General features: G+C 46.6%; 1 protein-coding gene across 12 annotated transcripts in view; it reads right to left on the bottom strand.

The window, feature by feature from the left end:
- ZNF692 (zinc finger protein 692) overlaps positions 1-23,109 on the bottom strand; it is a 59,108-nt gene that overhangs the window by 29,512 nt on the left and 6,487 nt on the right. For 5 of the 12 annotated variants that reach the window (XR_011233479.1, XM_069467538.1, XM_069467539.1 and 2 more), the window contains 8 exons: positions 4,092-4,282; positions 3,790-3,821; positions 3,228-3,491; positions 2,631-2,679; positions 2,407-2,538; positions 1,829-2,050; positions 1,663-1,740; positions 1,483-1,561 (listed from right to left, as the gene is read on the bottom strand). Coding sequence is in view for 11 of the 12 variants with exons in the window: in XM_069467538.1 (XP_069323639.1) it covers positions 1,483-1,561; positions 1,663-1,740; positions 1,829-2,050; positions 2,407-2,538; positions 2,631-2,679; positions 3,228-3,491; positions 3,790-3,821; positions 4,092-4,276 (1,041 nt within the window). In the remaining variant the exon portion in view is untranslated. Of the gene's footprint in view, positions 1-1,482; positions 1,562-1,662; positions 1,741-1,828; positions 2,051-2,406; positions 2,539-2,618; positions 2,680-3,227; positions 3,492-3,789; positions 3,822-4,091; positions 4,283-4,875; positions 5,043-23,109 lie in introns of those variants that run through there. The other 7 variants (XM_069467537.1, XM_069467542.1, XM_069467540.1 and 4 more) reach the window with 7 other exon arrangements.

Here is a 23,109-nt window from a genome sequence, read left to right as displayed (position 1 = left end):
GGCTCCTCTGCCCCCACCCTGTCCCCGGGGCCCCAGCAGTTCTCCCTGCCACGGCCCACTCATGTCGCCCTGGCCCAGGTCCTCACCTACACCGGGGGCACCACGCCCAGCCCGTCCTGACCGCTGAGCTCTGCCCTCACCCTTTTCTGCTCTGGACTTCCATCATCTCACCTCCCTGTCACACCCTCACCCTGCCATGTCCCACAGTGTTCCCTGTGCAGAGTGCCACTCTGGGTGACACTCCTGGTTCACGTGCCCAAGGATTAACTGTCTGCCCGAGAGGGGAAAGTAGTTTGGGTGTCTGTGATTATCCTTTTTGGTGTCAGTATTAATATACAACAGTACCTCCCAGACTATCTACTTTTTACTAATAGCTCACTATGGGTACCATTTATATATATACACACACACATATACATATATGATTCTTTTCAATCTGCTTTGGAAAAACACACACACACACACACACACACACACACACAGGCTCTCAACCTGGAATACATTTTTTTTTTAAGGTAACAGGTTCTTTAATCTTAATTCCCTAATGCAGAAGTATTTATTTCTTTTTATTTAACTTAATTTGCTATCCTGGTTCACTCAATTGCATGGGCTGTCCCCTTTTTCATAATCCCGTTTGTCCATAGTTAGATCTCGGGGGGGCTGCTTCAGTCTCCTCCAGTATGTTCGATTTGCCCCTGCCAAATGCTCTTCTCAGCCCAGAGCTTCCAGGACTTGATCCCTTTCTATGTCACTTTCTGCAGAGGCCCTGCCCCTGTGCTGTCCCCTCGCACCTCCCCATCCCTCTGGTCTGTGGCCCTGCCCAGCCTCAGGACTTGCCCTGCCAAGGGCTCCGGCTGACTGGGAGGCTTGGGCCCTTCCCGCTCTATGCCTCCAATGTCTCATGCAGTGAGGCTGGGGACTGGACCGTCTCCCAGGCCTTCCTGCTCTTAGACTACCCACTCAAGCGGGCATGGTGAGGCGGCCCGAGCGCGGACTCTGGAGCCAGGCCACCAGGTTCAGAACCCTAGCACTGCCACACACTAGCTGAGGAGCCTTGGGCAACACTTAACCTTTCTGTGTGCCTAAGTTTCCCTATCTGCAAAGTGGGAATGGTATCAGCACCTACTCCATAGGGGTGCTGTGAGGATCAAGAGACTTAATACATGTTGAGTGCCTAGAATTGTCATTAGCACCCCATGGGAGCCTGATGAACGCCACTATCATCTCTGTGTGGTCCTCAGAGGGTCCATGCAACAAGCAGTAGCAGGCAGTGGCTCTGTGCGCCTGAGGCTTGTTTCCCTGCCTCAACTACCAGTCGTCTGGTTTAATGGTTATTTATTACAGGAAAGCTCTGCACGTCCACCCTAACTCCTCTGCCTGGCTCTGAGCCCCCGCCATGCCTTAGGCTCCTTTTCCTCAGCTTCTCTGTCGGCCCCCTCCCCTACCCCAGCAGCTACGCAGGCCCCACCCTGTGCCCCTCACATTCAAATACTGCCGGTTGGAGAAGATCCTTCCACAGCCAGGGAAGTCACAGGGCATCAGCTCTCTCTTGGCAGCTTTCCTGGGGACAACAATGGAGAGGAGCAGAATGACTCTGGTCTATGCTCCTCTGCCTCTCTCCTCTTGCCCCGCCCCCCGGAGTCCCATGTCCCCAAGTCCTACCTAATTCTCTTGGAGCCGATCTGTGCAGTGTCCTCATCCCAGGCTGCAGTTGGAGCAGACTGGGCCTGACTCCCAGTGCTACAGGCAGCAAAGAGGGAGCAGAGGGCCTTGAGGGAGGGCCACATCCCAGGGAGCGCCAGCCCCCTCTGGCTCAGCCTCAGGTTACCTGGCCAAGAGCTCAGTCTGCTGGGCTGCTCGAGACGTCCCCATGAGCTCCGGCTGTCCCTCCACTGCCACAGCCAGAAGAGCCCTGGAGCCCAGTGAGGATGCTGACAAGGACGGCCCAGCAAGAGGAGTGGAGAGAGCTGCAGGGGCTGGCGGTGTCTCCCCCTCCTTAGGTGTGTGGGTGACAGGGGAAGGGGGTGGTCTAGGGACATCTGGTTCACTGCTGAAAGGAAAACAAAGAGGAGGAGGGCATTATCTCTCCGGGCACCCAGCCAGCCCCCAGCGCAACCGCAGCTGCTAACCTGAAAAGATCCCAAACTTGGAACAACCCCACCCCCACCCATCTCTGCACTCATACCTGCTTTCAGCCTTCAGTCTCCGCCCCCCGCCCCCCCCACCTCACCCCTGCCGCCCCCTCAGTTCAAAGCCTGCATGCAGTTCTTTCCACCTTCCCCCAAACCAACCCTGCCTTCCCCACCAACTAACCCATCCCTCCAGTCTGCAAAGCTCTGAACTGCCAGGCCAGCCACCTCCTCCCTCTCTGGCTCTGCTCAGCACCCTCCCTCAACCCCAACTTGCTCATCTGGAGAGGAGCTGTAGGTCCATAAGCTGGCATCACTGAGCATCTCCTCTTCATCCTCATCGTCCTCTTCTTCCTCACCCTCTTCCTCTCCTGGGGGTGGGAAGGTCTCTGGTGGGGGTCCCACCCCCCTGCAGGCCCAAAGAAGCCAAGCCTGAGGTCCTACTCCCTCACCCCCACTATCCATGCAGGTCCACCCTGTCCCTCCTACCTGCATCCTCACCTGGGCAACCTGGCCTCTTGAGTCCTCTCATTATGCTCAGATTCCAAACCTGTTGGCACAGGCAGGGTCAAAGGGGAAGGAACTCTGGGCTCAAGGGATGAGGACAGGTAGAGTTCTAAGGTCTACAGTGATAGGACGCTCTTAAAAAGGAGGGGGGGAGGGGAGCAAAGGCTACTGGAATGGAAGAGGGTGTTTTATTTCAGAGATGATACAGTCGAATGGTTCAAAAAATAGAAGTATAAAAAGTATACAGTGAAAAGTCTCCTTTCTAATACTGTCCCCCTACCACCGAGTTCTTCCCACAGGCAACCTGGTTTCCTATGTGCCCTTTCAGAGATCTTTTAGATACATTCACAAGTACATACAAATATATATTCTTTTCCCTCTTATTTTCATTTTCCACCAATGATAGCATACCATACACCCTATTCTGTTTTGTTTTTTAGACGTAACAATGTATTTGAGGATATATTTCCTTGTCAACATAGAGTTTTTCCATTGAGAAAGGATCATTTTTAGAGAGCACGGCTCTGAGCTACAGAAAATAGGAAATCTTTTTCCTCCCTTTTTCCCACAACCTTCTTTTCCCCAGCCTACCTGCAGGCTCCTGGCCATTCCTGGCCTCTGGGTACCAACTTCTCCCAGCAGTATGTGGAAGGGGGGCTGGCTTGGGTGCCTCTGTAGGTGTAGGGCTCAAAGAGGGTCCCCAGGAGAAGGTGTGGCCTGCTGAGCACTCCCACACAAGCCCCCCATCTTCGCCCCCAGGCCCCCGAAGTCCAGGTACCCGGCTGCACTCTCGGCTGTGGGCATGAGACAAGAGCACCAGATACTGCAGACCGTTGGGGGGCAAAGGCTCAGGACCTGGAAGGGTGGGGGAAGCACTCAGGCTGACCTGGGAGGCCTCCTCCTCTCACCCTGAAAAACCATACCCAACAGCCCTGACCCTCCAAACTCCTGGGCAATTTAGCCCTAGTCCTTTATTATTCTTAAAAGCCCAGACCCCCGCCCGAGGTCCTGATATATTGCTTCCTTCCCTACAGGCTGCCCTCATAAAACTACTCTGGGCTCCCCAACTCACCCCTCCATTCCCAAACTCACTCAGGGCGCCCCTTGATCCAACCCACTCCGAGGCTCCTAGCCTCAGCCATCCCCTGCCTACCTGCACAGAGGATGCAGCCTGAAGAAGTGTATCTGCCAGCAGAAGAAGAGGCAGGTCAGGTCAGGGCCCAGGTGGCCACCACCCTCTGCCCTGGGCACTCACACATGTGAAGGGCCAGCCCTAATAGCACCCTATTCGCTTGGACCACGAAAAGGGGAGTAGGACCCTGGGAGGCCACAAACCACATAGGCCCTCCCTCCTGCTGAAGTGAGAAAGGAGCTGCAGCAGCACTTGGCCCTGGAGAGGGACCTAAGGGCTGCCGCCTGGGTGCCCTCCCCAGCGCCCCCTCCCGGACCCCTAACCGGTCCAACAGGAACTTGGCCAGCTGCGAGTGCAGGGAGAAGCCCAGCCGCTCCTTGAGAAGGCACCACTGCTCCATATGGCCGCCCAGGCGGATGCGGCACTTGCTGCGGCGCGCATCCAGCTGCCGCCGCTTCTCCCTCCGCCTAAGGGACAAGTCTGCTGCCGGGGAGGAAGCCATGTGCATCAGGGCCTGGAAGGTGGGAGAGACATGCATGTCATCAGAACCCCCAGAACTGTGGGGTCCGAGACCTGGGCTCCACCCGCCTCTAGGGCCTCAGTTTTCTCATCAGTGAATTGGGGCAGGACTAAACTATTTTAATAGCAGCAGTAAGTACGGGGCCAAACCGCCCCTCCTCATATTACAAGGTGTGTAAGCTCAGCGCGTACACAGGTCGTCAGGTGGGAGGCAGGTGGAAAGAATCAAAGTCAGAACAAAGGCCTGGGCCCTCCAGCCCAAGGAAGGGGTGTGAGACTTTCGTGGGGAAATTTCAACTGGGGTGGGGACACAGACACTTCATCTTGAAGAGGGCATCGGCCTTCACCGGTTTATAGGGAAAGGAGGGAACGTGTCCCCGGCGTGCAACTGGGGGTGCTCTTCATAGTTGGGTCCTGCGGGGGTGGGGTCGGGGCAGAGGTCTCAGGGTGCCCGCCACCCCATCTTGGGCCGACCCACGTAACACTCACAATGCACAGAACCGACCAATCCCCACGGCAGCTCTCAAGCCGTCCAGACGCCCGGCCCCGACACACCCCCAGCCCCGGCCTACACTGCCACGGCCTTACCTGCGCGCCCCCACCCGCCCTCGCCCTGACTGCGCCTGCGCCTCCCCGGGCTCGCGCACAGGCCCGGAGAGCGGCGGGAGGACCGGGCCCACCTCGCGCGCGCCTCCGCCGTTTCTCTTTTAAGAAGAAACCGTCCCCTTCCGCGTCGGTAGCTCCAGCCCGGAACTGGGGCCCGGGCCCAGGGGAGGGGGAGTTGGCGCCGAAGGCTCGCGCTTGCGCAGTGGCCGGGCGCGCAACGCCTGCCGGGAAGCGTGGTTCCTCCGCGCGTGGTGCCCACGGGTGTCGCGGCGCCGCGGGGAGTTGTGGTTGGATTGTTTTTGAAACCGGAGGCCTGGAGGGAAGGCAAGGTCAAGCCGGCCATCCCGTGCGCCCACCCCAGCCCCTCCAGCCTGTCCAGGGACGTTCCCTCCTCAGTTCCCAGTTTGCACTCACTTTTGACTCCCCCTCACTTGCAAGCAAACGTACCGCAGCGTCAGCCTCCTCAAAAGCCGGCCAGAGCCTTCGGTGTGCCGCACAGGCCCCACCTGCTGTGGCCTTTAGTCTCTATGGGCATCAAAATTCCTCCGAAAAGTTGCCTAGGTTCTCTGTGGGCCCCTTCTCTCTTCTCATTCTCTTCTCTTCAAATGGCTGCGATGGAGCTTTCCTCTTCCCCAGGCTGCTGCAATGGCGCTTGCGACCGCGATGTTGCTAAATGCAGTGGTTGGTTCTCCCTGCTTCTCTTCCCTAAACAGCTTGTGAGTATGTAGATCTCTTCCTCCTCATCCTTATGGCTCGACACACATTTTCCCCCCAGTCTGACTTCTGTGACTTCACTAGCTCCTGGTTTTCCTCCCTCCTCGCTGGCTTCTTTCGTTTTTTGAATCCTCCCGTTCCGGACAGGAGGATGCAGGACCAAAGGATGAAGTGTACTCTGGCTCAGGATCTGGACCAAGTATCTCTCTTCTGCATATGTTCTCTTCTTGGGTGGTCTAATCGAGTTCCATGGCTTTAAGTACACTTACGGCTCCCAGCTTTATATTTCCAGCCTAGCCCTCTTTCAGCTCCAGATACACACACACACACACACACACACACATAAAACCGCTCGGCTATATTTCCATGGTTAACTGAGTTAATACACTTAATACATGTACAGAACTGATAGTGCGTGGCATATAGACAGCACTGACACATGCTAGGTGATATTTTTTCAAACATGACTATGGCAAACATATAACGCTTAATAATGCCTGCCCCCTCTCCCATCTCAGAAAACAATGTCATCGTCCACCCATTTGCTCAGAACAAAATCCTGGGAATCAGCCTTAACTCTTTTCCTTTTGTGACACCCAAACCACATACATCAGTAAGTGCTGTTGGTGTTATCTCCAAAAATATATCTTGACTCCATTCACTTCTGACCCTTCCACAGCTAAAACCCTACTCAAAGCCACCTGTATTTATTTTCAGTGGTTGGCGTAACAAATCACCACAAACTTGGTGGCTGAAAACAGGAAAAATTTATTCTCTCACAGTTCTAGAAGCCAGAAGTCCAGTATCAAGGTGTGGGCAGGGCCACACGCCCTGTAAGTGTTCTAGGGAAGAATCCTTTTCTTGTTTCTTCTGGCTGCTTCTAGTGGTTGCTGGCATTCCCTGCCTTGTGGCCACATCACTTCAATCTTTGTCTCTGTGGTCACATTGCCTCCTTCTCTTCTGTGTCAGATCTCCCCTTGCTTCTCTTACGAGGATGCTATTGACTACATCTAAGAGTCCACTCGAATAATCCAAATAATTTCCTCATCTCAACATCCTAAAACAATTACATCTGCAAAGTGTTTGCTGTATGAGGTAATCTTCTTCACAGGCTCCAGGGTTTAGGGCATGGATTCTTTTCCAGGACCTTGTTTTAGCCTGGCATACCATCATGTCTCACCTGGTCTGTGGCCACATCTTCCTAAAAGATCTGCCTCCTACTTTACCTTCTACCCTCACAAAGTAGGGAAAGTGACCGCAAAGAACAAATTTCTTGCTTAAAACCTTTTGGTGGTCTCTAGTGCAATTCAAAACCCTTACCATGGCCTCAAGGCCCTATGTGATCTGGCCCTTGGCTGCTTCTCTGGCATCTTCCCCTACCTTTCCCTCCTTTGTCTACTCTGTCGTAGCCCTTCCCACCTTTTTGCTATTTCCTCTGTGTGTCAGGCATGCTGGAGGGAGTTCCTTTCTCTCTGGAGCACTCACCCCCCCCCCCCAGCTTTTCCCTTGGTTGCTTCCTTCTCATCATGTAAACCTCAGCTCTAAGATCACCCACACAGAAAGGTCCCTTTCCTCAGCCATTTTCTACCCACTGTGCCCTATTATGTTTTCTTCATAGCGCTCATTATTCCCTGAAATCATTTTAGGGAGCTATTTGTGTGTTGTTGGTATATGATAATTGTTGACTTGCCCAGCCTTCTCCTCTGCAGCCTAAACATCCCAAACGACATGGTGTCCAAACATGAACCACCATTAGGATGAGCCCAGCATGTCCTGTCCATGTTCCTCTTTATTTGTGGTACCAAGTACTCAAGGTACTTGTCTGACTAGTGTAAGGTAGGAAGGAAGATCCTCCACCTTGTTCCACATACCTTACTCATTAACGAAGGTATAACTTTTACATCAAAAGAGCAGAACTCAAGGTTACTCAGCCCTTGGGTTAGCTTTGAGGGCAACCAGCAAGACTCTGGGCTTCTCAGGGAGGACTTGGAATTGTAGCTGCAGTGGCTCTCTGACAGGGGTGCAACAGTAGCCATATGGGACCTGGTCATTACGCTGGGGGAGGCTGAGGTGACGGGATGGTAAGAGTTGATGTCATGGCAAAGGCAGCTGGTGCTTTAGGACCAAAGAAACCTAGTAGGGCAGGAGCTATTTGGCCTATCTTAAAAGTTTTTTGATGGTGTTATAGTTACTATATTTTTCAGTTCTAAGATTCCATTTGGTCCTTCTTTATATCTGTTATTTTTGCTGAGACTTTATATTCCTTATCTGACTTTGCTGTGGCTACTGTTTGTTTATGGAAGTAATTGCTCATTGAAGCATTTGGCCTTGGCTGCTTTAAAGTCTTTGTCAGCTAATGCTAACATCTCTGTTATCTTGGTTTTGGCGCCTATCAATTGTCTTTTTTCATTCGGTTTGAGGTCTTCCATGATCTTTGTATAACAAGTGATTTTCTGTTTAAACCTGGATATTTGTTATATTGTATTGTGTTAGGAATCTCTGGATCTTATTTACATGTTGTGATTGAACTGGCTTCTTTGACACCACTCTACCAGGGTGAAAATCTTCACACTAGGCATCCACAGACACCACTAAACAGGGGTGGGAGGGACAGTTCATTACTGCCAGGTGGGGGTGGAAGTCAGGTCTTCCCACATGGTTTCCACTGAGACCGTAGGAATGGTTGAGGATAGGTGACTTATCACCAGCCAGCACAGATGAAGGCTCAGGAATATAGAGGTTATTAAGTCTGAAATGTCTGATTTCCTTAAGTATTAAGTTTGATGGTTGATATCTCTGACATTTCACTTTGACACTTTTTGTTTTATTTTTATTGTGAAGGTACATCCTCAGTCTTTCAAATGCATGTTTTGGCTTGTGATTATCTTTCACATTTTTTTAGAGCAATTTTTGTGAAACGTGGATAAGTCAAAAAATTCATGTTATTTTCGTATATGAGTTCTGTCATAGAACCAATGCTGCACAGACAACTGGAAATATCAACGAAGTGTTTGGGAAGGATGTGGCTAATGAACTGCACAGTACTTCGGTGGTTTGATAAGTTCTGGTGATTTTAATCTTGAAAATGAGCCACGTGGGCTACCTGAGACCAAGGTGGATGATGATGAGCTTAAAGCTGTAGTGGAAGTGAATCCATCTCAACCTATGTGTGAATTAGCAGCAAGGTTTGACGTTACTATTCCAACAATATTGGACCATACTTGGCCTTCTCTGACTCTACCGAGACAGAGTAGGGACAGGACTTGGCCCCAACTCCACTAACATATTTTCATGCCTGCTAACCACAAGACCTTGCACCACCCAGCAAGAAGCTAAGCTATTTGAAGAAGCTAAGATAAGCAACTTTTCATCATAAATCTTACCTAAGGCAGTCAACCATACCATCCACATGCACACAAGACCAGGAAAATAACTGATTATGACCACTTGCTTCATTATACTACTAAACTCCTTGCCCCAGGATGGGCTTATCTGCCTTTTTTTGATCATGGGATGTATGTGCTAACATGATTTCTTACTGTGCCAGCCCGCACTTGTAATGATGCTCTTTTAACTCCTGCATGGTCTCCTTTGTGCTATAGCATAAGCCCCAATAAAACCTTGTCTGGGAAAATTCTTGGCTTCATGTAGATTTCTGTTGCTTGGGAGCTTAAGAACCCCAGTAGGTAACACTACCACAGCAGAAGTTCTGAGATACCTCATTAAAGACTTATGAGGGTACAAGTCTAAGATTTCCACTTAACATTTCCTTGTGTGAGTGGGTGAGACCATAGTTTTGTTTTGCTTTTCCTGTTATATTTGACTATAGTAGAGTGTTTGTTGTCTAAAAGTTTTCTGTCTTGGTAGGTTGACACTTTCCTCGTACTTTATATAGAGAGGTGGCTGTTATTTTTTTGATTATTTATTTACTGTCTGTGCTCATTGGAATTTCGCATTTGCTGGCTTCTTCAGCTCCAAATCTGGAATATTTGAGGCAAAAAGAAAACCCATGGGACTAACCTAACCACCATATTGTTCCTTGGGTCCTGCTGTCCTTGGCCAGTCTACCTTCTCTCCACCTCTCAGAGGTGAAAATATGAGATTTTTTTTTGTTTGCTTTTTTTTTTTTAACATATATGCATAGGGTTTTTAGTTGTACTTATAGAGAAGAGCAAAATATGTCTATTTCGTCTTTCTAGAAGTGGAAGTTTTATAGTGTAATATTTATAATTATTTCTAAACCATCTCTTGAATGAGTTCATCTAGGGACTAAGTATAGATAGAAAAGAGGCTAGCGAATTGAACCATGGGACACGTATGTTGTTTAAATATAATGAAGGCAGCAAAAGCTGAGAACCAATATTATCGCACCTCAGTTACTGGGTTGGAGTAAATACAGTACATATTTTGCAAGAAGATAAGAATGACTTGAAATCCCAGTGATTTTCCAAGCAACTGTGGACTTGTCCCTATTTTCTTTTCTTTTTAAAAAATTACTTTGAAATAGTTTCGAATGTAAAGAAAAGAGGGGGTATCATTATGATTTGGTGGTAACTACTCTTTGAGAAGTATCACTAGAGTTAGGTAGCATATAAAGCAGGATTTGTTGTTAATTTGTTGGGAGAATTCTCTCTCTTCGTATACTGAATAATCTCATCACAAGAACTTAGTACTTCTTTTCCCTGTTCCTTGAGACAGCGCATCTGCCTATATTGAGACTCTGGTTTTCCTAATTTTTCCTCTTCTTGTATAATTGGCTAACATTACCAAGACATCGTTTTTTTTATGCGGGAATCACGAGGAATTTCCCGATTAAGCTTGCAGTGAACGATGGAGGGACTCTGCTCCAGATGACTTGGAATAAAGCTGCCTGTGGGTCAGGAAGCCAGCTGCACTTTGAACTTCCATCGATTACTGCCTTCCTTTATCCCAAACACTAGCCAGTGGCAGATCCTGGGCAGCCTGCACCTACTTCCTCATTGGACCTGAAGGGGAGCCCAACCAGGGAGATCAAATTATCTAAAGAGCAGAGGAGTATGGGCACAGCAGGGAATAAATGGGGCCAGTACCCAGGGAGGACTCCTTCAGATTCAAAGTAATTATAACATTCTGTCATGTTGGTACTGTCAGGGAGAGGAGGCTCCAGCTCCTCCAACCCTTTCATTCTCGAGATGCAGAAACTGAATCTCAGAGATGAACAAGGAATTAATCAGGGTATTGGACTGTATTCTATACAGAGCATTCAGAGTGATTTTTAAAAAATCAATTCAGATCATGTTGCTCCCCTGCTTGAAGTTTTCCACTTGCTTCCTAACTCTGCCAGAAGAACTCTACAAGGCCCAGTGTGATGTGTCTTGTACCTGCCTATCCTGCCTCACCTTCATCCACTCAAGCCACAGGGGCCTGTCTGCTCTAAGTGTAGCCAAGCTTGGTTCTGTCACAAGGCCTGTGGACTTGCTGCTGCTCTGGCTGGAAGGGGAAGTTTGTCCAGACTTTCCCTCAATTGGCTTATTTGTCAATTAGGATTCAGTTTAAGCATCACCTTTTGAGATGCTTTTTTTGAACCCCAGTTAGACTAATAGCCGCCTATGACATCTCTATCTTCTTGCCATGTTTTTCTTTGTTATTCCTGTCATTTTGTTTTTATTTTTTATGGGGTTTTTGTTTGTTTGTTTGTTTTTCTTTGCTTCTACAACTGGAGTGGAAGCTTATAAGAATAGGGATGTTCAGGCCGGCCTCGGTGGCTCATGCCTGTAATCCTAGTACTTAAGGAGGCCCAGGTGGGAGGATGTTTAAGCCCCGGAGTGTGAGGTTGCTGTGAGCTAAGCTGACCCCACGGCACTCTAGCCCAGGCAACAGAGTGAGACTCTATCTCAAAAAAAAAAAAAAAAAGGGATGTTGCTTTTCCATTCATTGCTGTTACTTGCACAATATGTGTACCATAAATATAGGTTGAATAAATATGATGACGGCATAGAGAACCAAAAGCTGAGAATCAATATTGTCCCACCCCCAGTTAGTGGGCTGGAGTGAATACAGTACAGATTTTGCAAGAAGATAAGAATAACTTGGAATCCCAGTGATTTTCCAAGCAACCATGGACTTGTTCCTATTTTCTTTTCTTTTTTAAAATTATTTTAAGGCCAGGCAGGGTGGCTTACTCCTGTAATCCTAAAACTTTGGGAGGCAGAGGCAGGAGGATCACTTGAGGTCAGGAGTTTGAGACCATCCTGAGCAAGAGTGAGACCCCATCTCTACAAAAAAAAAGAAAAATTAGCCTAGCGGTGGTGTGTACCTGTAGTCCCAGCTACTCCTGAGGCTGAGGCAGGAGGATCGTTTTAGCCCAGAGTTTAAGGTTGCTGTGAGCTATGTTGATGCTACTGCACTCTAGTAGCCTGGGCAACAGAATGAGATGCTGTCTCAAGAAAAAAAATAGAATTATTTTGAAATAGTTTCATATTTAAAGAAAAGTTAGGATAGCACAAATATACATGAATAACCTTCAGCCACATTACCTAAATGTTAACAGTTTACTCCATCTGCCTTATCGTTTTCCCACTCTAATACTTATACTCTATATATGTATTGTTTTTCTGAGTCATTTGAGAGTAAATTGCAGAAATGATGCTTCATTACACCTAAATATCTCAATGTCTATTTTCATTTAAAAAAAAAATGCTCTTGGCTGAACATGATGGATTATGCTTGCAATCTCAGCACTTTGGGAGGGCAAGGTGGGAGGATAGCTTGGGGCCAGTTTGAGACCAGCCTGGGCAACATAGCAAGACCCCATGTCTATTAAAAAAAAAAAACAAAAAACCTAGCTGGGCATACTGGTGTGCGCCTATAGTCCCACGTAGCTACTCAGGAGGCTGAGGTGGGAGGATCATTTGAGCCCAGGAGTTCAAGCTTGCAGTGAGTGCACTATCATGAGCCACTGCACTCCAGCCTGGGCTAGAGAGCTAGACCCTGTCTCAAAAAACAGAAGCCAAACAAACAAAACAAAACACTCTTACATATTCACACTGCAACCATCAAAATAAAATTAACATTGATACTCTGTCTAATCGATAGACCCATTAAAACTTTTGTCTAAAGCACCACCAATGTGTTTTATAGCCAACACCAATACTAAAACCAAAAAAAAGCAGGATTGTTAGGGTCTGGGCCACAGAGCTCCACTACCACACCCACACCCACCACCACCCCCATCTGTGGAAAAATTGTCTTCCATGAAACCAGTCCCTGGTGCCAAAAACATTGGGGACTGCTGGAAAATCCTAGTTCCTCTGTCCCTTCCATGAAATCACAAGTAGGTCCCATAGTTCTTGGTTACTCTTAGATAACAAAAAATCGTTTACTCACTTTGAGAGCCAAGAACATTCTTAGTTCTTGAAGTTTGGTCCTGTTCAAAATAATACAATTAAATTACTTCCAATGGCCAGCTCCTCAATAATGCTTTTCAAAAAAAAAAATAAAAAAATCTTCTTTTGCTCTCTTCAATTTCTTGCATCATTGTGGGAATGAGCCAAATCTGAAAAACAGTCACTAGCCCCCTCCTTTGTAAGTCCTGCAGAGGAGTGCTAACTTGTTTGGCATGTGAGCAGTTCTCCATAAATACTTTGTTCTCTTCCCTTAGTGACCTCAGTGCAATCTGAGACCTTGAATTCCATTTTAGCATCCCCTTACAAAGGCTGAGATTAAATTTGAGCTATCTGTAGCTCAAGCGCAATCTGGAGCCTTTGGCACTGTTAAGCTGCGCAGCAGCCTACGGAAATTGCTATTTCTTTTCACACGTCAAGTTCCCAAGTCTCCCTATCATGAACTCGAATAACTAGGCAGGCGTAGGGGTCCACGTGGAGGACATTATATTTACCTCCATAACATTTTTCCTGGACTACACATGGCACCCTAAATCTCCTGCCGAATCTAGTTTGGCATAGCCAAATTTAATCACACCCAAGGGAAAACCCACCTGCACTCCGCTGGCAAAAGGAGGGAGGAGGCAAATTGCTAGAGTTTGAACCAGCCACTGATGCCGGATCCTGAGATGTATTCCCAGCGGGAGAAGGGGCAGCGCCCCAGCAGTTTGTGCCCCAAGTTCCCAGACCCCTCCCCCACCAGACACCTTCAGTCTAGGCCCCAAGTATTGGCGTGAGTCCTCCCGTCTAGTCTAGCGGGCAGGGCCTGTGCCCAGCGGCCGCGCGGGCGGGGAGGCGTGGGCTGCGGGCGGGCAGGCGTGGGCTGCGGGTCGCGCTCTGTCCCGCAGCCGCCGGCTGGGGAGGAGGAGGGAACCGGCAGCCGAGAGACGTGCAGTCGACAGTGTTGCGGCGGCAGCGTCTTGCCAGGGTAAGAAAATCCTCCCTCTGCACGCGCCTAATTCTGCTCTGCTTTCTGTGTTTATTCTTTGCTCTCATCTCTGTTCTTATTTCTTACTCTCTCCGTTTACTACTTGTTTCTTCTCTCTGTTTTATTTCTGTCTTCCCTTCTCTGTGGCTCTCTCATTGCATATTCTTGCTCCCTTTTTCTCTCCTTCATTTTTCATCTTCCCTCTCCCTTGCCTCCTCTCCTCTCTCCTCCCCTCCCTTCCCTTCCCCTCCCCTCCCCTCCCCTCTCCTCTCCTCTCCTCCGTACCTAGAAAGATTTACATGTGGGCCCAAAATGGATCCAGCTGTTCCTCTTCTGCCATTTTCTATCACCGAGCTTCTAACGCAAAAGAATTTGTGAGCTGCCAACATTCTAAAGACCATTTTCCTTATTGTTGCATTCCCCTTCTGGTCTGTTTAGTCAATTCGCCAGATTACATTTGGGTTGTTCTCAAGTTCTCTCTTGCTTTTACCTACCAGGACCTGCTAGATCTTGCCCTCCCCAGACGGCTCATTCAGCTGGCGAGAAGGGAAGCTCCTTCCGCCAATGAGAACTGGGAAACCTGGTTGGAACTAGAGAATTTTTCCCCTCCTCTTCCCCATTGTCTGTCTTCAGTTCACTCTCTCCAGGAGCACTGAAAACAGTTTGTGGCTAAACAGTCCATCTGGGCCGGGCGCAGTGGCTCGCGCCTGTAATCCTAGCACTCTGGGAGGCCGAGGTGGGCGGATCGTTTGAGCTCAGGAGTTCAAGACCAGCCTGAGCAAGAGCGAGACCCCATCTCTACTAAAAAAAAAATAGAAAGAAATTATATGGACAGCTAAAAATATATATAGAAAAAATTAGCCGGGCATGGTGGTGGATGCCTGTAGTCCCAGCTACTCGGGAGGCTGAGACAGGAGGATCCCTTGAGCTCAGGAGTTTGAGGTTGCTGTGAGCTAGGCTGACGCCACGGCACTCACTCTAGCCTGGGCAACAGAGTGAGACTCTGTCTCAAAAAAAAAAAAAAAAAAAAAAAACAGTCCATCTGGAGCCCTGAGCAGAGATTCAGTCTGCTACATTCGGGTCTCGAGTTGAAGCCTCAGCATGGCAGCCCTGGGGCTTCCAGTCTGGCTTTCCAGGAGCTCCTGCAGAGGCTCGCCACACCACCCCTTTTCTCTCAGGTCAAACACTAAGGAAAGATACTCTACCCTGAGAGCTAAATGGACAGGATTTGATCACAAAGCATCTCCTCTGAGAACCTTGGAGCTTGCTATAGCTGTGTGTAAAAATGGTCCCCATCAGTCTCTCTATCATGGCCCTGTTTATCTAGAAGGCCTGGGACGCAAGGAAAAGAGTAGCCTTCTAACAGCACCAGCAGCAAAATAAATTGAGAAAAGTATTTGATTGCTGAAGACATGAGCTGGGTAGAGCTTTTGTTGTATGGCCTGCCTCTGGGTATGCCGGCCTTCTCCCCGGGCTGTGAAAACACTCAACGTGATACCCGCACGTGCCTGCCCCTCGGCCCTCTCCATGGGAAAACCCAAGTCTGCTACTGCGCCTGTTGAGGTGAAGATGAGCCCTCAGAATTAAGATGACTACAACACCCAGCATTTCAAGTTTATTAACTGATGTCTTGGTTTCTGAAGACAGTGATTTCAGACTAGAAAACAGAAAACTGGCGTCTGGGTAGACGCTGGGAAAAAGAAGATCCGAAAGCTGCTTGGTGGCAAGAGAGGAATGGATTGTGTTTAAGTGAGGGGCATATGATGAATTTGTTGGAGAGAAGTGAAGTGTTTCACATTTTCACCGAGACTTTTATAAAGTTATATTACTTTGGAGGGCTTTAAGGGGATGACAGCAGAATGAACAGTGAAATGGGGGTGGTCATGGGGAGTGGCTTAGAGGGGTGGTCTCCAGCCTTTTTGACAGCAGGGACAGGTTTCATGGAAGACAGTTTTTCCAGGGACAGGGACTGGGGCGGGGGCGGGGGGCCACTCGCTGCCTCCGCTCCTTCTGGGATCATCAGGCATTGGATTCTCATGGGAGCCGGAACCTGGATCCCTCCCATGCGCAGTTTTTTTTTTTTTTTTTTTTTTTTTTTGAGACAGAGTCTCACTCTGTTGCCCAGGCTAGAGTGAGTGCCGTGGCGTCAGCCTAGCTCACAGCAACCTCAAACTCCTGGGCTCAAGCGATCCTCCTGTCTCAGCCTCCCGAGTAGCTGGGACTACAGGCATGCGCCACCATGCCCGGCTAATTTTTTCTATATATATTTTTAGCTGTCCATATAATTTCTTTCTATTTTTTTAGTAGAGGTGGGGTCTCGCTCTTGCTCAGGCTGGTCTTGAACTCCTGAGCTCAAACGATCCGCCCACCTCGGCCTCCCAGAGTGCTAGGATTACAGGCATGAGCCACTGCGCCCCGGCCCCATGCGCAGTTTGCGGTGGGGTTCGCGCTCCTGTGAGGGTCTGACGCCCGCTGACCTGGTGGGGGCGGGGCTCAGGCGGTGACAGGAGCAGTGGAGAGCGGCTGTGGGTGCAGGTGGGCTTCACGCACTGGCCTGCCGCCCACCTCCTGCTGTGCGGCCCTGGTTCCGTGCGGGTTGTCTGCGGATGGCCAGGGTGGCTGGGGACCGCAGGCTTAGAGGAAATGCCGCTTACCCTGCCACGTGCACCACTACAATTCAAGATGGAGAGAGAAGGAGGGATGGCAGAGCACTGTGGGAGGCTTTTAGACTCCTCTCTTTCTCTAACCAGAGCATCTACACCTCCTGAGTCCTCCCTAACCAGCATCATATTATATATTTGGGCCTAGGAAAGTGGCCGATGTGACGGTTTGTGAGTCCCCCAGGCTCTCCAAGGCTGCCACTAGCTGGGGGTCTGGGCCTTGCTGACCTATCAAAGCTCTGTAAGTTTATCTTGGAGGTTTCTCACTGCCCTGGGGAGAGTATATTTCTGGAGGGCAGGAGAGGGGAAAGGCGAAGCAGAGTGGAGAAACCACTAGGAGGCTTAAGGGAAGGTTCCCGTGGCACTGAAGAGACAGGGGAAAAGGTCCAAGAGCAACAAGAAAATACCCCTCTAAATTCAAGTCAGATGACCCTGTTCCAAGTCTTCCTCCTCATCATTGTTCCCTCCTTTACCCCATGACTCCTGGCCTGTCCTATCCTGGTACCACTTCCTCCTCAGCCCACCCCTACTTCTTGTCCTGCCCAGGCTATCCTCTCCGCGCAACCCAACTCCCTACAATGCAGTCAGAAGATCCCCTAATACAAGTCCAAGAGCATTTTTAGCCCATATATACACAACTACTTCCAGGAGGTGAAACACCAAGAAGGCAGGCCAGTGGCACTAGGACCAGAGCCAGGGTGAGAAGCAATTAGGACAGGACAGGCAGACCCTGCAGAACCATATCACAACTAGATACAACCTGCCTACGAGCAACGGTGGGGGCAGAGCCTCTGGAGCTGAAGTTCTAGAAGGCCTGCTAGCCTCCTGAGAGATGGCCAAGATGGAAGTAGGATAATGAAGATGATTTTTCACAAATCAACAAGATGTGTACAATTGGTCTAAGTTTTAAACAATTGTAGAGTTATGCTGAGTCATCTCAATATCTATATGCTTCAATTAGCACAGCCTTAATTATTTATCCTTTAATAAATAGCATATTCTCCATGGAAGTCAATTTGGAGAACTCCCTGTACTGAGTCAGCCTTGGACACAGGCCCACTCAGCTACACATGTTCACTCTGGAAGTCAACTCACTCCATATGTGTGCTCACTTTAGAGACAGTTCACATTTCCATAGCCTAAGGTACCACATATGCTGGTGTTTAAACAGTAGATTCAAAATAAATGATAGCACAGTGATTGTAAAGATGGAGAATCAATTTGAGTTAGTTAAATTATGTCATTCTACAAATTCCCCATAGCCACTTGCTTGAAAACCAAAGCAGTGAAACAAAGAGTGAACTGCTAAGTGCAAATTTTACTATATGCATGAACTATTTTACTGGATTTAAAAGCTTTTTAAATTTAAAAGTTAAAATATTTTTTAAAACTAAAGAATGAATCTGGAATATAAAACATCACGTCAGCAGTTTAAAGTTTTGTCCAGTTTTGCCCAGGGAGTCCTGCCCAGGCAATCCTAAAAACTGTGTCTTCTTGCTACCTGGCAACATTTCAGCACCTCTCAGAGTATTCTAGTTGTTTCAAGGTTTTTGCTTTCTGACTAACATTGCTTGTCTTTCTAGTTCACTTCCTCTGGTCCACTTTTGATCCCACTGGGATTCCAGTCTGTCACCTTGTCACTGATCTACTCCACCTCTGTCCTCCCCACCTCTTACCCAGCTTCCAATCCAAGCTCCATCGTTGAAGTCACCCCTTAGCACATACCCTCATTCTCCTTGCTCCCTCCAAGAAGCTCTTGCTGCTGTCCTTGTGGACGCACTGTCTCCCGTCTAAGGCCAACTCTTCGCTGGACACAACTGTCCCCTGCCCCACCCCAGCCACATCCATGTTCTCTATCATCAATTTTCTCTGGTCTTCAGGGGTTCTTAATCCAGGATCCCAGTGGATAGAATTCAGGGACCCATGAATTTGGTTGAGAAATAATTTGTCTTTTTCTTCACTAATCTCTAGCTGAAATTGAGTATTTCCTTCCATTAAGGCAGCAACCCATAGTAGCATTAGCAAGACCAACCTACAGTCATGAATAAAAATCACAGATATTTTCTTATCACATTACAGTTGTTGCAGATATTTCAGAATGTCATTTGTATTCATTGCTAATTCAAAATGGTTATTAGAACTGCTTCTATATCTTATTTAATATGTTAATAAATAAGTTTACATATTACTATATCACCTATTCTTTTAATATTTTGATAATTTTCAACATAGTTTCCTTTGTAATCCTGTGTATTTTCTCTTATATATTTAAAACATTATGAGTGAACTTTCCTCAACATGATAAAGGGCATTCATGAAAAGCCCACAGCTAACATCATACTCCGTGGGGAAACAGTGAAAGCTTTCCCTCTAAGATCAGGAACAAGACAAGGCTGCTCACTTTCAGTACGGCTATTCAAAATTTTACTGGAAATGCTAGCCAAAACAAATAAGATAGTCAAGAAAAAGAAATAAAAGTCATCCAACTGGAAAGGAAGAATTAAAACTCTGTTCACAGATGACATAATCCTACATGTAGAAAAATCCCAAAGATTGCACACACATTTATTACTAAAGCTAATAAATGAGTTTAGCAAAATTTCAGGGTATAATATCTACACACAAAATTCAGTTGTTTCTATATAACAGCAATGAACAATCCAAAAAGGAAATTAAGGAAACAGTTCCATTTACAATAGTACTCCAAAGAATAATAAAATACCTGGGCATAAACTTAACCAAGAAACTGAAAGCCTTATGCATTGAAAACTGTAAAACATTGCTGAAAGAAATTAAAGATGTATTTCCATGTTCATGGACTGGAAGGCTTAATATTGTTAAGAGTCAATCACTAGTACCCAAAGTGATGTACAGATTCAATGTAATCTTTATCAAAATTCCAATGCCCCCCCCCACCTTTTTTTTCAGAAATGGAAAAGTCAGTCCTCAAATTAATCAAATTCATAAGGGCCCCTGAATAGCTGGAATAATCCTGAAGAAAAAGAACAAAGTTGGAGGGCATACACTTCCTGATTTCAAAACTTACAACAAAGCTACAACAAAAGTCATCAGAAGAGAGGGTACTGGCATAAAGATAGACATGTGATTGGGTCAGCCCAGCAGAACCAATCAATAGCTCCACTCCAATGGATCTAGTCTCGAGACCAGCCCACCTGTTCACCTAGGCATCAGATCAGCCAGCCCAAGGACTCCAGCAACAAGCCCGCCCATGGACCATACTATAATTCCTGGATGGGCTGATTGGTGAAGGGCATTTCTAGACAAAGCCAGTCTGCAAAGACTGGACTAAGTACCTGCTTCTTCCAATGTGCAGTTGCCATGTATTAGAATAAGAGTGTAAATTTTTTTTTGTTTTGTGATCAAAGTTAAGTTGTTATCAGCTTAAAATGGCATGTTATAAGATGTTTTTGTAAGCTTCATGATAACCACAAAGCAAAAACCTATAGTGGGTATACAAAAAATTAAAAGTAAAAAAATCAAAGCATATCAATCACAAAGGAAGAAAGAAACAGAGGAAAGAAGAATCAAAGGATCTACAGAACAACCTGAAAACAATTAACAACATGGCAGTAGTCAGTCCTTACCTACCAATAATTACCTTGAATGTGAATAGATTAAATTTTCCAATCAAAAGACGTGAGTGGCTAAATGGATTTTTTTAAAAAAGACTCACCTATATATTGCCAACAAGGGACTCACTTCACCTGTAAGGACACACATAGACCAAAAGTAAAAGGATAGAAAAATATTCCATGCAAGTAGAAACCAAAGAAGAGCAGAAGTGGCCATACTTTATATCAGATAAAATGAACTTTAAGTCAAAATTGTAAAAAAAGATAAGATATATAACGATATAATGATAAGGGGTCAATTCAGCAAGAGGATATAATAATTGTACATATATCACCCAACTTTGGAAAACCTAAATGTATAAAGCAAATATTAATAGATCTGAAGGGAGAGATAGGGTGCAATACAATAATAGTACGGGACTTCAATACCCCACTTTAAGCAATGGAAAGATCATCCAAACATAAAATCAATAAGGAAACATTAGACTTAAACTAAATTCTAGACCAAATGGACCTAATAGACATATATAGAGTATTCCACCCAACAGCAGTAGAATACATGTTAATACTTCTTAAATGCACATGGAATATTCTCCAAGATAGATCACGTTAGGCCACAAAATAAGGCTGGGTGCAGTAGCTCATGCCTGTACTCCCAGCACTTTGAGAGGCTGAGGCAGGAGGATCACTTGAGGCCAGGAGTTGGAGACCAGCCTGGGCAACATAGTGAGGCCCTGCCTCTACAAAGAAATTTAAAAAATAAAGCAAGGCTGCAGTGAGCTATGATCATGCCACTGCAATCCAGCCTCAGCAACAGAGTGAGACCTTGTCTCAAAAAAAAAAAAAAGGCCGGGCGCGGTGGCTCACGCCTGTAATCCTAGTACTCTGGGAGGCCGAGGCGGGTGGATCGCTCAAGGTCAGGAGTTCGAGACCAGCCTGAGCAAGAGCGAGACCCCGTCTCTACTAAAAATAGAAAGAAATTATATGGACAACTAAAAATATATATAGAAAAAAAATTAGCCGGGCATAGTGGCCGGGCATAGTAGTCCCAGCTACTCGGGAGGCTGAGGCAGGAGGATCGCTTGAGCCCAGGAGTTTGAGGTTGCTGTGAGCTAGGCTGACGCCACGGCACTCACTCTAGCCTGGGCAACAAAGTGAGACTCTGTCTCAAAAAAAAAAAAAAAAAAAAAACCATTGAAATCATATCCAGTATCTTCTCTGATGACAATGGTATAAAAGCAGAAATCCATACCAGGAGGAACTTCAGAAAATTCACAAATACATGGAAATTAAACAACATGCTCCTAAACAAATAATGAGTCAATAAAGAAAATTTAAAAATATCTGGAGACAAAAGAAAATGGAAACACAACTTTGGGAATAGCTAGGCATGGTGGCTCATAGCTATAATCCCAGCACTTTGGGAGGATGAGAGGGGAGGATTGCTTGCGGCCAGGAGTTCAAGACCAGATTGGGCAACATAGCAAGATCCCATCTCTACAAAAAATTTAAAAATTACCTGGCTATGGTGGTGCACATCTGTAGTGCCAGCTACTTAGGAGGCTGAGGCAGGACAATTGCTTGAGCCCAGGAATTGGAGGTTGCAGTGACCTATGGTGACGCCCTGGCACTCTAGCCCTGGCAACAGAGTGAGGCCCTGTCTCAAAAACGAAACAACAAAAGAATTTTGTCCCACTATCCTACTACCCTAAGTTTATTAAAAAAATAATAATAATAACTTTGGGGATGCAGCAAAAGCAGTTGTAAGAAGGAATCGTATAGCAATGGATACCTACATCAAAACAGAAGAAAGATCTTAAACAATCTAATGTAAACTTCAGTGAACTAGAAGAAGAACAACAACCTAAGCCCAAAGTTAGTAAAAAGAAAGAAATAACAAAGATTAGAGGAGAGATAAATGAAATAGAGACTAGAAAAACAATAAAGATAAAAAAAACTGAGATGTTTTGAATAGATTAACAAAATTGACAAACCTTTAACTACAATAAGGGAAAAAAAAACCAAAATGCAAATAAATTAAATCAGAAATGAAAAAGAAATACAACTGATACCACAGAAATACAAAGGATCATATTAGAGTGCTATGAACAATTATACACCAACAAATTGGTAACCTAGAAGTTGACAAATTCCTACACACATACAACCTACCAACACTGAATCATGAAGAAAGAGAAAATCTAAACATCTGATATCAGGTGCCTCAGGGGGAAAAAAATCTAAATAGACAATAATGAATAAGATTGAATCAATAATAAAAAGAAATTAATCAAAGAAAAGCCCAGGGCCCAAGGGCCTCGTTGCTGAATTCTACCAAATATTTATTTATTTTTAAAAATCTTTTGTAGAGATGATGTTTTGCTGTGTTGCCCAGGCGGGTCTTGAACTCCTGGCCTGAAGTGATCTTCCCGCCTCAGCCTCCCAAATTTCTGGGATTACAAGTGTAAACTACCATACCCAGCCTCTACCAAACATTTAAAGAATACCACTGCTTCTCAAACTCTTCCCAAAAATTGAATAGGAAATACTTCCAAATTTATTTTATTTTTTATTTTATTTATTTATTTTTTGAGATAGGGTTTTGCTCTTTCTCCTGGGCTGGAGTGTGGTGGCATCATCATAGCTCACAGCAACCTCAAACTCCTGGGCTCGAGTGATCCTCTTGCCTCAACCTGTCAAGTAGCTGGGACTACAGGCATGTGCCACCACACCCAGCTGAATTTTCAATCTTTTGTAGAGATGGGGTCTTACTCTTGCTCAGGCTGATCTCAAAACTCCTGGCCTCAAGCAATCCTTCCACCTCAGCCTCCCAAAGTGCTAGGATTAAAGGCATGAGCCACTGCACCTGGCCCGAAATTCATTTTATGAAGCCATAATTA

The sequence above is a fragment of the Eulemur rufifrons genome, chromosome 4 (assembly GCF_041146395.1).
Source record: "Eulemur rufifrons isolate Redbay chromosome 4, OSU_ERuf_1, whole genome shotgun sequence".
NCBI lineage: Eukaryota > Metazoa > Chordata > Mammalia > Primates > Lemuridae > Eulemur > Eulemur rufifrons.
Note: the sequence above shows the minus strand (reverse complement) of the source record. Positions and strands in the feature narration are given on the sequence as shown.